The 13241-nt window shown below is 41.5% G+C and overlaps 1 protein-coding gene across 3 annotated transcripts; it reads right to left on the bottom strand.

Annotated features, from left to right (window-relative positions):
* Positions 1–3247: 3247 nt before the first annotated feature.
* On the bottom strand, positions 3248–11142 carry LOC119009267 (probable phosphatase phospho1). Of its 3 annotated transcripts, none has more exons than XM_037080345.1 (2): positions 11037–11142; positions 3248–6582 (listed from the first exon to the last, which is right to left on the bottom strand). In XM_037080345.1, the coding sequence occupies exon 2, from the start codon at positions 6546–6548 to the stop codon at positions 5781–5783; it is 768 nt and encodes a 255-aa protein (XP_036936240.1). In that variant the 5' UTR covers positions 6549–6582; positions 11037–11142; the 3' UTR covers positions 3248–5780. The 3 variants fall into 3 exon arrangements, with proteins under 3 accessions (XP_036936240.1, XP_036936242.1, XP_036936241.1); XM_037080347.1 differs by lacking the exon at positions 11037–11142 and adding an exon at positions 10648–10886; XM_037080346.1 differs by lacking the exon at positions 11037–11142 and adding an exon at positions 7654–7823.
* Positions 11143–13241: the final 2099 nt, after the last annotated feature.

Genomic DNA, 13241 nt, shown 5'->3' with positions numbered 1-13241 from the left:
GATCAGATGTGGAGAGAGAACAATGTTGGAGAGATTGGCTGCAGAGATAGACACATGGGATGTCTTAATCCGATCTGACAGAAGTCAAAGTAGAAGAGTCGATGGTCAGTGGGGCCTGTAGGGGAAGAGATAAAACAGGGGTTAAATGCAGAAAAAAAACAAGGTTATTGCCAGGCAAAAACGGACACATTCTGAATTTCATACAAGTAAAGAGAGAAAAAGCTGAATCGACACATCACTTGGCTGACTTCAGCAGCATCTCCAACTCACATGGTGACATGAAGCACGCACAGACACCACATGTCATCTCCATCACCACAGCCTTGAGCCTCTGCTGTCAGATGCTCATGGATTCACATCAGCGCTACTGTTTGTACGCCGACGGACGCCTCGTTCTGCCATCGTCATGTGGTTTTCTCATTAATCCAGTGTAACAAAACCCCCCATGATAGCTTGGTGTGTTCTAAGTGTATTGTAGCTCACAGCTGTGTGTTGCTGCACAGGACACACTGAGGCAGTTTTGACTGAGATATGTTGACTTGGCGCCATCTTGTGGTCAAGCGTCGCACATAGTCAACTCTTAGACAAAGCAACATCTACTCATGACCCTTTAGTGATATGAGTTAGTTGCAGTTCATCTATAGGTTATTTAGGCATATTGTTGAATTGTTTTTGATTTTGATTTCCTTTTGGAAAACCCTTCCTTATAATGTTTTGACCTTTGAAAGCTTCATATTCTACTCACAGGTAAATATTATATTTATATTGGTCAAATCTCTCTAGGTTTGGTAGAAATAGTTAAAGATATACTATGTAACATTTCTTTGTTAAAACATCTATACACAACTATACCTGTGTTATACATTTTGCTGAGTTCTGACTTAAATCATCACAAATTATTCTCACACTGTTCAAACCCCGAGAAATCTCTAGTTTTGTGCTACATTTCTTTTAATTGTCTGTCGCTATAACAGACATTACAAGGAGACAGTCAGAGAAGGACATAACATGAGTAAAGCTTTAAAACGTTATCTCGTCCATAAACATTCACCTGAGACCTGTTTTTTTTTTTAAGTTTGTTTTGACGGAAAGACACCTAGTGACAGAAACTGCATACTGTGCATTTAGTGTCAAATTAATACTATAATATAGAGTGGATGAAACACCAAAAGCATACAAAAGCAAATGGGAAAATGATAGATAGTAAAAAAGCCATCATAAGGTTTAATACTGGCCTTATAAAAATGTAGTGGGTACAGTGTCAGACAGTTGACAAGCTGCATCATTTTGGCAGCCTTGGGGAGATTACCAGTTGTGTTCCTGCCGACAAAACCAGGTATTATAATCCAAAACATGATCTTTTCATAACTGTAACTTAAATGTGTGGTTTTTTTGTTTTTTGTCCTGGACCTCACCAGATCTTAAAGTACAGTGTTGGGAACGAAAAATTGAACATCTGAACTTAAGTGTATGTAAAGTTTCAACAGTGGTTTGCTGGAACAGTGCCAACATTTATTCTGACCCCCTACATCGGCTGAAGGTCGCTCTCCTGGTGGCACCACATGTTCATTCGTCTTATCTCTAATGTCTTCTCATTTCATCACAGCTCAGCGCCGCTGTCCTTCTTTCCTCTCCTCGCTCCATACTGCTGACTCTCTCCCCGCTGACCTCCACTTCTCTGTCTGCGCTCTCTCCTCTAATCCTGCTTTCTGTCTTCACTTTGTCCTTTGGCTGTCTGAAGCCCTGCAAGTTGAGAAAGTGGCTTGGATGACTCCTCTCACTGCCGGGTGTCTTCTGTCCTCCGCTCACTCGCTCTTGCCTCTGTTGCTAAATCAACATGTCGCCTACTTTGAGAGGACACGTTGCATCATGTGAAGGCTTCTTCTTCTTCTTCTTCTTGTCCCTTCCCTTACATCACTCCCCTGCTCTAATATAATTTCTTTGACATGGTATCTCCCAAAACATTAAATCAAACCAGAGACATCAACAAATGCATACCAGCATAACTTCTTCCAAATTCTTGGCCCATATTAGTTGAGGTATGGTGTCTGTTAGAGGCTTCTTCATGATGTCGTCCTCCTTTAAACTCAGTTTTAAAGGACTTATCCAACAATACTTTGTGTTAAAGTTTCCTGCTGGCTAAACAATCTCAACTTTGGGTGTAATCGGGTGCCACATTAACATTAAAGTTGCCCTTAAAGAGCCAGTTGTAAATGTAAGACTATATCAATGTATGTAGTTGTTATCATATTACATAATCAACAAACTCTGAAAAACACTGTGACAATTGAGTTGTGTCTTCAGCCTTTACCGAGAAAGCATGCTGGATTGTCACCATTAACAACTCGGCTGGAAACAGCAACATGATACTGAGAGTATACAGACATTTTGTGGCTGGTCACCTTTAGTACACAGATAATAAAAATCTGGATGCATTCTGGGAAATGCAGTTTAGGCTCACCATACTTCTGTAACACAGCATAGAATTGTATTGTGCTAATTACATTCTTTACAAGCTCTCGCGGGTCACATACAGTTGGGTGCTGGGCCAGATTCGGCCTGTGAATTCTGCTTAGAATGATGGAAAAAACAGAGAAAAGTTGATAAGTAACCTGAAAAATAACTTAAACAATGAATATGTGTAATTGTATATGTACTGTATGTGTATATGTATGTGTAATTAAATCATATTTTAAAAATACATTTTTTATGGAAATGTAAGATATGTATCGTTCATATTCAATTTCTACTTTGTACTGGTCCTTAAAGTCCTTTAAGAAACATTGTGATAATTTCTTTGAACACTGGACAAAACCATTGTGAATCATGTGATATAACTGAAAGCTTCAGAACAGCTACTAAATGGACCATGAGGTTTGAACAGTTCCTCAGTATGTTTCCAAAAAATCAGCTGATAAATCCTGAGGAGGAAACTGGACTGTGGTCATTTATAATCACAGCTGTGAAACACACGACAGAAACGGATCAATCAGATAATGGCTTTATATTCCTGATACGCTAATGCATTACACACAGAATTTGTCTTTTTGATTAAAAACACGCACACACACACATGCACGCTTAGTTACAGCAAACCACAAGGAAAAGAAAAGAAAAAATAAGAACGTGTTAGTCCTACAAACACATTTTTATTTGGTTGTTGTGAAGCATTAATACTACTGTCATTAAAAACACTTCAGTTTGGTGATCTGGGTCAGTTCATTCACATCCCTGAAAATGTCAAATGTCAAGTTTTTCATTCTGTTTAACGTCTGTTTTACATCATATCAAGTATACAGCATTTAATTATTGCACAGAACTCCAAAGAAGATTTACATGTATACATACAAGTAAAGCAAATTAAAGTACCCCACCGACCTCTAGCATGAGAAGGAGTAAAGCTCACAGAACTTTAATCTCCTAATCACAAAGAATTATCGGATTAGATTTTGATCTCAAAGAATTTCAGGATCAAATTACAGCTGCGTCGATCTCGTTTTTAAATCACAAATGAACATTGCGTCACAGCAGCAATTTCTTTTCAATAAATGCACACAATAATGTTTGTTCATTAACACCGTCTTCTCTATTCCCTGAGTAACTAAAACACTGGTTAAAAAGACATTTCCAGCACTTCTACAGCATAATGTTGTTGTTTTTTTTAAGGCTAGAAGTGTTTCATCAATTAACAAACTTATTACTTATTTGTTTTAATGCTTTTTTCTTAAGCACCCAGACTTTTCTTATTGTTCGCCGTAATGGCTTGAATAAGATGTACAGTATACACGAAACATTTAAAATGCAAAATTAATGCAATTATACACTTAATTATGGTAACAGGAGAGGGCCAATATCATTGAGTGTACACATGCCCCATTAGTATCAGAATTCTGACAGCTTATTAGATGGAAAAACAAGATTAAACAAGACATACTTCACATTTTCCCAAATTTAAATAATATTATTGTCCCTGTAAACCATCTCGATGAATACAAGTGGTCCTTGCGAATACTCCTTAATATATTTTCTAGTCCCTGTCATGAATTTAGTGAGGCAAAATGAGGTTACATGTTGAGTTAATTATGTAAATATACTATAGAGGCTGAACCTCACCTTCATTCACTCACAACACTCTTGTTTACCTGGAACACATTCAAACACAAAGAAGGAATTTGCCTTCTATCAATACTAATATTGACTGGGAGTTTATATAGGGTATAAGTACAGTGCGTGCTAGCTAATGATACATGAATATGATGCTAAATCTTCAATTGGGTCGTTGCATTTCATTGTTTACGGGGCCTAAAGTTGGGGCAAACGTGTAGGCGTATGGCTGCAGTGTTCCCTTTGGATCTCATGCTGGTGTAGATTACCGTTGTATAATCAAGCCCTAGATTGGGTATCAGTAATGAGTGGTAGAGAGAGCACGGGTAATGTCACCTTATCCCTGTTGTGTTCTGCCAGACACGACATGTGTGGTCTTTTGTCTCAGGTAGAGCTTTAACACGTGATCCCACTCATGTGTCCATCGTCAAGGCATTGAAGTCAGTGTTAAGTGTTTAAAAAAAGAAACCTGTCAACACAGAGACCCCCCAGAGAATGGAATACTTCCAAGTCGTTGCTCCTCATCATCAAAATCTACATTTTTTTTTACAGCACCTGACACAAAATTTCACAGCTAAGATCGCTATAAAATGTCAGACACCTTAAGATATTTAAATGTAAAGAAAATTACATTCATTTTCAAAGGGATGGTGTGTGGAATGAGCCGGCAGCATAAAAATTTAGGTCACTCCGGTGGACACTTCGGAATTTTGATCCGGCTCAAAAACAGAACTTAGTGCATCAGCTGTACTGCATAACTCCATTACTGACCCTGATAACCTCGGGCCAGTGGGCTTGTTTGTTTGCATTCAAAGGGAAGTGAAGTTCTAATACTAAATACACACTCTTATATCTGGCTAGCATTAAAGGAATGGTTTGACATTTTGGGAAGTATGCTTATTAGCTTTCTTGCACAGAGTGAGCTGAAAAGACTGATACCACTCTCTCATGTGCTGCAAGTTAGCTTAGCTTAGCATAAGACTGGAAGCAAGAGGGAACAGCTTGTCTTTCAGTAACATATTCTGTCTGGTTCGTTAAATTCATACAAAAACACGGTTTACAGGTGATAATTCACAGTCAAATAAGATATAGAATGTTTATTTGATTATAGATTTTTATTACCTTTGTGCAGAGCTAGGCTAGCTGTTTCCCCCCATTTCCAGTCTTTATGCAAAGCTAAACTAGCTGTTGGCTCCAGCTACATGATTATTTTACAGACACTATATCAAATTATATATATGTCTAATTCTTATTTAACTCCACAAGAAAGCAAAATCAGCATATTTCCCAAATCATTCAGAAAGTTGCAATACTTCTTCTTTTGATCACCGTGAATTCTGCACGACATTTCAGTTTTGTCCGAACGCCACATCTCTATGAAGATTTGTCAAATTTGCAGAAAAAAATTCAGGGATTGGACCAACATTTTTACAGTCGTGCAGTACTTGTGAGGACTGGCAATTTGCAAAAACATAACTTCCTGCAGGGACTGCAAAAACTATTCCTTTAAAAAGGTGATTCAAATAGATGCACACTATTCATATGTGGGTAAAATCATGCATATCCTGCAGCTCGACAGGACAGGGGTTGGTGCATGTTAGCTATATTTGCCCCTTTCTTTTCAGTCTCTCTTTCACAAACACACACACAAACACACACACACACACATTCTGATCTCATCTCTCCTCCATTATTTTCTTCAGGCAGTCCACGATGTCCTCGCCGCTGACCCATGGAGCTATGTTTGCCTTGAACATGGCTGCCTGAGACTGCAGCAGCCTGTGCATGGGGAAGTCCCTCCTGGGGAAGGTTGTGTCCCGGGGCCCCAGAGCCAGAGAGGGACAGATATCATTGGCCCCATCTCCGATATAGAATACCCTTTGGAAGGGAGCACCTCCGCGCTCCTTTTGTCGGCTGGCAAGATACTCCCGAAGGATCACCTGCTTGCACATGTTGTCAGGGCAACAGGAGCACGAGTGGGAGTGGAAAGGGAGCAGCACAAGCCGGCCGTTCGCATCAAAACTGGCCGGGTTTGTGAAAATCTTCCGGAAAAGGTGACGCACCCCAGCGTGTTCCAGCCACGTCTCGATGAAGTACATGTTGGCGTCGGAGACCACTGCCAGTTCGAAGTCCTGCTGGTGGCTCTGCAGATACTGGAAGAGGTTCAGGAGGCCGGGCGTGGGTGGGATCTTCTCCACCGCTGACTGGATCGATTCTTTAGACACGCCCTGGTCCCCCATATAAACCAAGACCTTCTGCATGTGCTCATTGTAGTGACCCTCCCTGTAGCTGTTTTTCAGCCAGTCAGGAAGCGTTTGGCCCGGCAGAGCTCGCACCACAGCGTCATCACTGCTCTCATTGATGATGGTCTCATCAAAGTCGAACAACACCAAAAAGCGCTGTTGCTCTGGCGCTGCATGGGTTTGGTTTGAAGGGGCTGTCATCTTTAGTGTGCGGAGGAAATGGTGAGTGGTCCCTCTGCAAGAAAAGAAGACAGGAGGAATGAAAAATGGTCAGTTTTCTTTTCCTTTTCAAGGACAACAGACTCTGAAGAGCGCTCGAACGTTTTATTGCAGCCTTCTCTTGAAGTAACATGTCAATGGCAGGATGCCAGTTAGACATCACATCGTGTTCAGGGTTCAATTAAACTGTCGCACCAAGCCACACAGGGCTGAGGAAACATCAAAATGTTTAAGTACTTCTAATTAGGCCATTAGCTGTGGGGAAACGTGTGTTTACAAGAGGAAAAAGGGGGTGCAGTTCAAATTAAACAACATGTAAACAGGATGTTTATCACACTGTTGAAGGCAGTTTAGAAGTAACACATGTTCACATTCGGGAAATATCTGTAACTGTTTTGTGTAACTGATTGCCGTAACCTCTGATACACAATACATAGTCAGGCATTTCCTTATCTCATCACAGTTCTCCTCACAGGCATTCCTTCATTCCTTTAGGAACGAGAGAAAAACTCACTCAGACATTTATTTATACATGGAAGATCTTGAACCGGAGCCAATTCCGTATTCACATAGCTGATGTATTTCCAGCACAAGGCTTTCACTGTTGCTGGCATGTGGTAACTTGAGTGAAGACAGTTACAGCATACCTTTACCATAAGTGGAACAAATGTGTGCTAATGACAAACAGCAGTGAGGAGACGTAGAAAAGTAAGTTTACTGAAGTACTGTACAATTAGAACTACTTTTGATGTATTTACATTTGATGCCATTTTATACTTATTACATTGCTTTGACAACTTTATTGCCCTTTAAAAACGAAGCACACTGTGTACATATTTTGTCAAAATGGAATTAAGACCAGACACTTTGGCCTTTTGACATCAGTTTTACCATCCAAACATTTTTCAGTGATTAACATGTGGAATTTTGGGCTGAACAAATTTGCAAGAAGAACTACAAAACATAGATTGTATTGACATAGATCGACTAGTAAATCACTTTGCCTACTGCTAATGCCGCACAACCTGTCCACTTTACACACCCTTTTGCCCTCACTGATGAGACCCCAAAATACTTGAACTCTTACCAGATACCGCTAACCAGATACTTAAGGCAACAATTTAGTCCCAGTCCAGAGGGAGCAATCCACCGTTTTCCAGCAGGGAGCTGGTCTTAGATTTGGAGATGCTGATTTTCATCCAGACTCCTTCAACTCAGAAAAAGCCACAGTGTGTGCTGAAAGTCACAGTCCGATGAAGTCAGCAGAGCACCATCATTGCAAAAAGCAGTGACGCAATTCTGAGGTTGCCAAACCTCAAGCCTTTATATCCTATCTATAAATAACACAAACAGAACTGGTGATAAGAGAAACGTGTTTGACTTTGTGTGGAAAATACAGACACAGCTTGGGACAGCATGCCTCATAACGACAACTCTGGTAAGTCCCCCCATAGGACTTCCTGAGGGACGTTGTCGTAGGCCTTCTCCAAGTTCATAAAAAACATGCAGGTGGGATGAGCCGCCCCAACTAGATTCTCTAGGATCTGAAGTTAGGTCAGAGCCTCACCCTGGCATAAACCTTACCTGGGAGGCTAAAGAGTGTGACACCCTTTTACAAAAATGGACCTGTTCCCAACCTCCACACAACACTGAAGAGGTGTGTCACCAAGACATCCCAACAATGTCCAGAGTCTTCAGTATCCTGGGCCAAATCTCACCCAAGCCTGCTGCTTTGGCCACTAAATAGTTTCTTGAATACCTCAGAGACCTCTGCCAGGGATATGGGTGAGGCTTTCCTCCAGTTGTTGAAGTCAGGCTCCTCAATAGAGGATGTGTTAATCGGAAACAGAAGTCCCTAAAAGTGCTCTTTCCACTGTCCGGCAACATCCCCCAGCTTGGATCAACAGTTCCTTTTCCAATGAACACGACATAAGCCAAGCCTTGCTTTCCCTTCCAGAGTTGTTAAACAGTTGTCTGTCTGTCAGTTGTCCTTGTGGTCAACATTAGCCCTTCTCCGTGGCCTTCTCTGCTCAAAAGCTTGCTTGCTGCGGCTGTTATCAACAAGCAGGTTCTTAGGTTGCACCCACAACAGACTGAGAAGACCTCGTGATCAAAACTCCTAGCAGCAGCTTCCACAATGGAGGCTTTGAACATGGGTCACTTGGATTCCTTGTCCCTAGACTCCCTTTGGAAGAAATGAGACATTTTTCCTGAGGTGGGCAGACAAAGGCCTCCACCAGCCGGTCACAGTTAACCCTCACTACACATCTGGGTATGTCAGGTCTGTCCAGCAGCCTCCCTGCCATCTGATCCAACTCATCACCAGGTGGTTGACATTTCTGACACAAGGCCACAGTATTCTGGTACCAAAGCACTAATGATGTTGTTCGTTCACCTGGTGCCCATCATCCTGGGCAACGCTGCAAGAGGAGAATCCAGCCACTGTCCAAGAGTTTGGTTCTAGACCCAGTGCTATGTGTAGAGGTCAGCCCCATTACATCTAGTTGTTACCATTTTACCTCCTGCACCTGCTCTAGTTTGTTCTCTGCCAGAAAGGTGATGTTTGACCTCTCTATAACTGCGGTTGGGCAAAAAATTTCAAATACAAACAGCACGTATAAAAGAAATAACACAGAGATCAGTAGTCTGACTGTCAAACATCAGTGATAGACGAAGCCCAGCCCTACCTAAAACCAGACTGTGAAGCCAGGGGTCAGCATGTTTATATCCCCAGCTTTGCCTGCTGCCTAGCTTGTCATGCACCCAACCAATGCTTATCCTTGCGACTGGTGGTCCATGTAGTTCTCTGGGGCTGTGCCTGGCTGGGCCGTATAGGTCATGGCCTAACGACAAGATGCCTGCTTGTGAGCGTTTCTCCAATGAGTCTTACTCCAGGAAGGAGTCCTGGTTAATAAATCCAACCCCCTATTTGTCTCTCCCATCTGTGTGTGAGCGCCTCTGAAAGGTTATTGCTCCTGGTGGATTCTTTGGCTCCTGTATATTGGCGTCAGGGCCCCCATAGATTAGACTTGTTCCAGCAAGTCCCACAATTTCTTGTTAAGATTGGTGGGTATTTGGAGGCCCATTTGACGCCTTGGGCTCTTTGTTGTGCTCCTTAAGCTGTTCCTGAGCAGCTTTTGTGGTGTGTCAGGGTACATTATTCTCCTGGGGGGGTGGGAATGTGCTCACTTCCATGAGGGAGTGCCATTGCCATGAGGGGCTGTAAGTGGTTTAAAATGGTGTTCGGATGGGTGCTTTGTGTCAAGTGGCATGCACATGAATGCCAGGACCCGAGGTTTCCCGGCAGAACATTGCATTCTAACAAGATGGTCAGTGTTTGCACATCACCTGTCAGTCGTTGTAATGTTTTGGCAAATCGGTTTGTACTGTTATTTTAATGTTTCACTTTTTTTTTAATCTCTGACATATCTGAATTTATATTTTGTGCTTTGTGAATATTTTTGACCCCCCCCCAAGAAACTACTTATAAGTACTGTATATATGCAGTCCATTTAGCTTCACTTCACTCACTGCATGATCAATCTATAAAATAAATAATTCATACATTACACTACCTAAGAGTGTTCTACATTAAGGTAAATTAACTCCACCTGACCAACATTTAAATGCTTGTTTTACACAACAATAAACAGGTTTGGTAATCATTTTAGTCAGCATGATGAATATTCCAGCCTATACTTTGGGGGATGATACGATCTTTTACTACTAAGGGATTATATTTTATTCACATTGTCTCTACTTAGAGAAAGAATGTGCTCTAGATGTCCTCATAGGTTAAAGCCTGTGATTTAAGAAGGTCATGTGCCAGACCAGGCATGCACAGTTATTTAATGGCAGATTGCACGACGTGTGTATGCAAACAGACACAAATCGACATAGGCCTTCAGTTTACATCTTAATCTCGACCATAACTGTGCCAAATGATTAAACTGACAGAACCCACTGTAAAGCTGCAGTATTTCTCTCTCATTTATGTGACGAGTTCGGCTCTTATTTAACACATTCTGCGTCTGCGGGGACGTTGGCCTGACGGGAAATGACGAAACGCATGCATACATACCATTTATAGGACAATGTCAGCTCACTGACAATGTAATACCATCAGAGCAGCTGGTGCGGTGCTCAGTAACCGTCCTGTAAGCTGCAGGGTGGCTGCAGCGGCGCATTGTGCCCGGCGCGCACACGCCTGATCTCCTTCAAGCAGCTACACCGTTCAAGAGCGCACATTCACACAGCAAAGACGTCTAATTTTAACCCGGGAGCGCTATTCCTGCACGAGAGGTTACCACTGAAAGTCATTAGCGCGGCTCTGTCAGGAGTCATTACACACTGACCCGGTATGCGTCCGAGCGCCGCAGATCTGAATGTAAGGTAACAGTAAGACTGTACACAGAGACAAGCGACAGGAAAACACAATCTGTGCGGATTAAGACAGAAAATCAGGCCTACCGGCGGTGGGCTGAGGCGCGGGGATGGTAGGCGAGGTGCCCGGCTCCGGCGACCGCATCCCAGTGACGCGGCAAGATTTTTAAAGGAGACTCCTCAGCACAGAGGGTATTCCCATTTAAAGCCGCTGCGTCAAGTCAGCCAGTGTACTCATACAACTTCCGGCGAGACCTTCCAGATTAAAAGCTCCCCGAGAGTAACGGACTAAATTTATGTTGAAAAAGCCCGTCAAGAATTTGCAATCAAAACAAGTCCAACATCCATGCTTGGCTTTTATTTTATACTATGTTGCAAATCTCCAATAAATAATGCTCTCTTGCATGTATAAATGCACATATAGAGACAAAAAACAATGTAAATAAATGCAATGCATTCAAAAGTACAATATTTGCCTAAAATGTAGAGGAGCGGACTTTTGGAAATGCAGAAAATTAAATTAAAGTAGAAGCACATCAACATTGTACACTATTTGAGTGCTACGTTACATTTCATCACTGTAAATCTCCATCCAGGGTTTCCTTCCTGTAAAGAAGACATGACAACTTAAAATGCTGACTTTTCCATCTATTTTTATTATATAAGTTCAATGTAAAGGGTCACATTGAATGCAAAGTGTAAAAGAGGAAATTTTACTCCGAAGAGAAAGATCTTCACGTATTTTTATGTTTCAGCAAACTAAATAGACAAACTCGCTTTGCTTTCATGACTGAATAAACTGGGTAAACAAAGTGACATTTAACAACAACACAGTTTCATAATGTTTTACTTTGTTTTTATGTTGCGGACCCTGCCACCCTTCTAGCTTCAAACAGCACTCTGGGGACCTTGTGCTCCTCTGAGAACATCTTATTTATTAAGTCGTGAAAAAGATGAAAATGTCAGATTAATGTCATGTTTGTATTTTTCACCTAATTAATATTGTAAAAACTTATGTATGTACTTACGTTTGCATTGTACAAATTACGTAGTGCCCCTTTAAACTTTAAACCATGTTTAGTGTTATTTGTTTTTCACCTGGGATTTGTCAGAGCAGAAAACACTTTCTACCTCTTTTGTTGTAATTTTTAGTTGTAAGCCTGATTGGTTAAATATGCAATTCCACTGTCAATGAGATACTTATATATTTCATTAAAATACATATTGTCTTGAGACTTCAGACACAAATCAGCATCAAGAAGCAGCCAGAGAGTCACTGTGACCTGGACTTGAGTCGACTCTGGTAACACTTTGGACAACTATGATGACTTGTGCACCTCAAAATCATCAATATATGACTTCTTGCAAGCCGTCTTTATGTTCTCTCTGCACTTTCAGAGTGAGACCTCCCCCTTTTGTAACTGGACACCATAATTCAGTGGCAGTTACATAACTATGTCATAATGTACAGTGCTGAACATTGTCTGCTGAATCTTTACTGAAAGTACAAACCGGACTGATACTGCAGCAACATTCTTAAGACAACTAATGACTGGAGTTTCAAAACACGCTGTGGTAGATACGCACGTTCTGGCTGTGAAAAACACAAGTGGTCACTTCGTTGTGTGCCGGCCTTCTAAAAATAAATGGAGGCATTTCTGTCGGCCTGAGTCAGCTGCAGCTACGAGAACAAGACTGACGGCCGCTGCAGTCAGCAGAGGGTTAAACACAGAGGACGTCTGCTAATTTCCCAAGACCATGTAAAGTATCTGTTGTAGAAAAGGGCTGCTCAAACTCTGAGTGAGGTACGAACAAGATAAACACTCCGAGTCTCTGCTGATAGTGGATAAGAAGCATAATGTTATCAGAGCATCTCAGTTTCCGCACCCTTTATAAACACACAGGCTCCTCATCAGTACAGTGTCTTCACTTCAGGGCTCATGAACTTTGGATCTTTGCACATCATGTTTCACTTCAGTAAAAATGATGTACAGCACCTGAACACTTTAATGCTTAGAAGGAACATCATTTCTGTGCGACTGTAAAACTAAAATACATCATGTTGCTGGCTTGGGTAGAAAGCCAAGAACCCCATTAAATGCCAGTCTGTAATGCAGAGGATTTTCAAACACATAATGTTTCTCTTTTGTCTCTTTTGATCTTTTGTTTTTCAAAAATGCTAAGAAAGTAAATGAGAACATGTTGTTCACCAAGATGTTTAAGGGTTAACTCCACATGAGCTAATTTCCAAATACAAATGACTCACTTTCATTGGAATGAGTCACTGTCATT

Source organism: Acanthopagrus latus, chromosome 20 (assembly GCF_904848185.1).
Source record: "Acanthopagrus latus isolate v.2019 chromosome 20, fAcaLat1.1, whole genome shotgun sequence".
Taxonomy (NCBI): Eukaryota; Metazoa; Chordata; class Actinopteri; order Spariformes; family Sparidae; genus Acanthopagrus; species Acanthopagrus latus.
The sequence above is the reverse complement of the archived record's forward strand: the minus strand, read 5'-3'. Positions and strand labels throughout refer to the sequence as shown.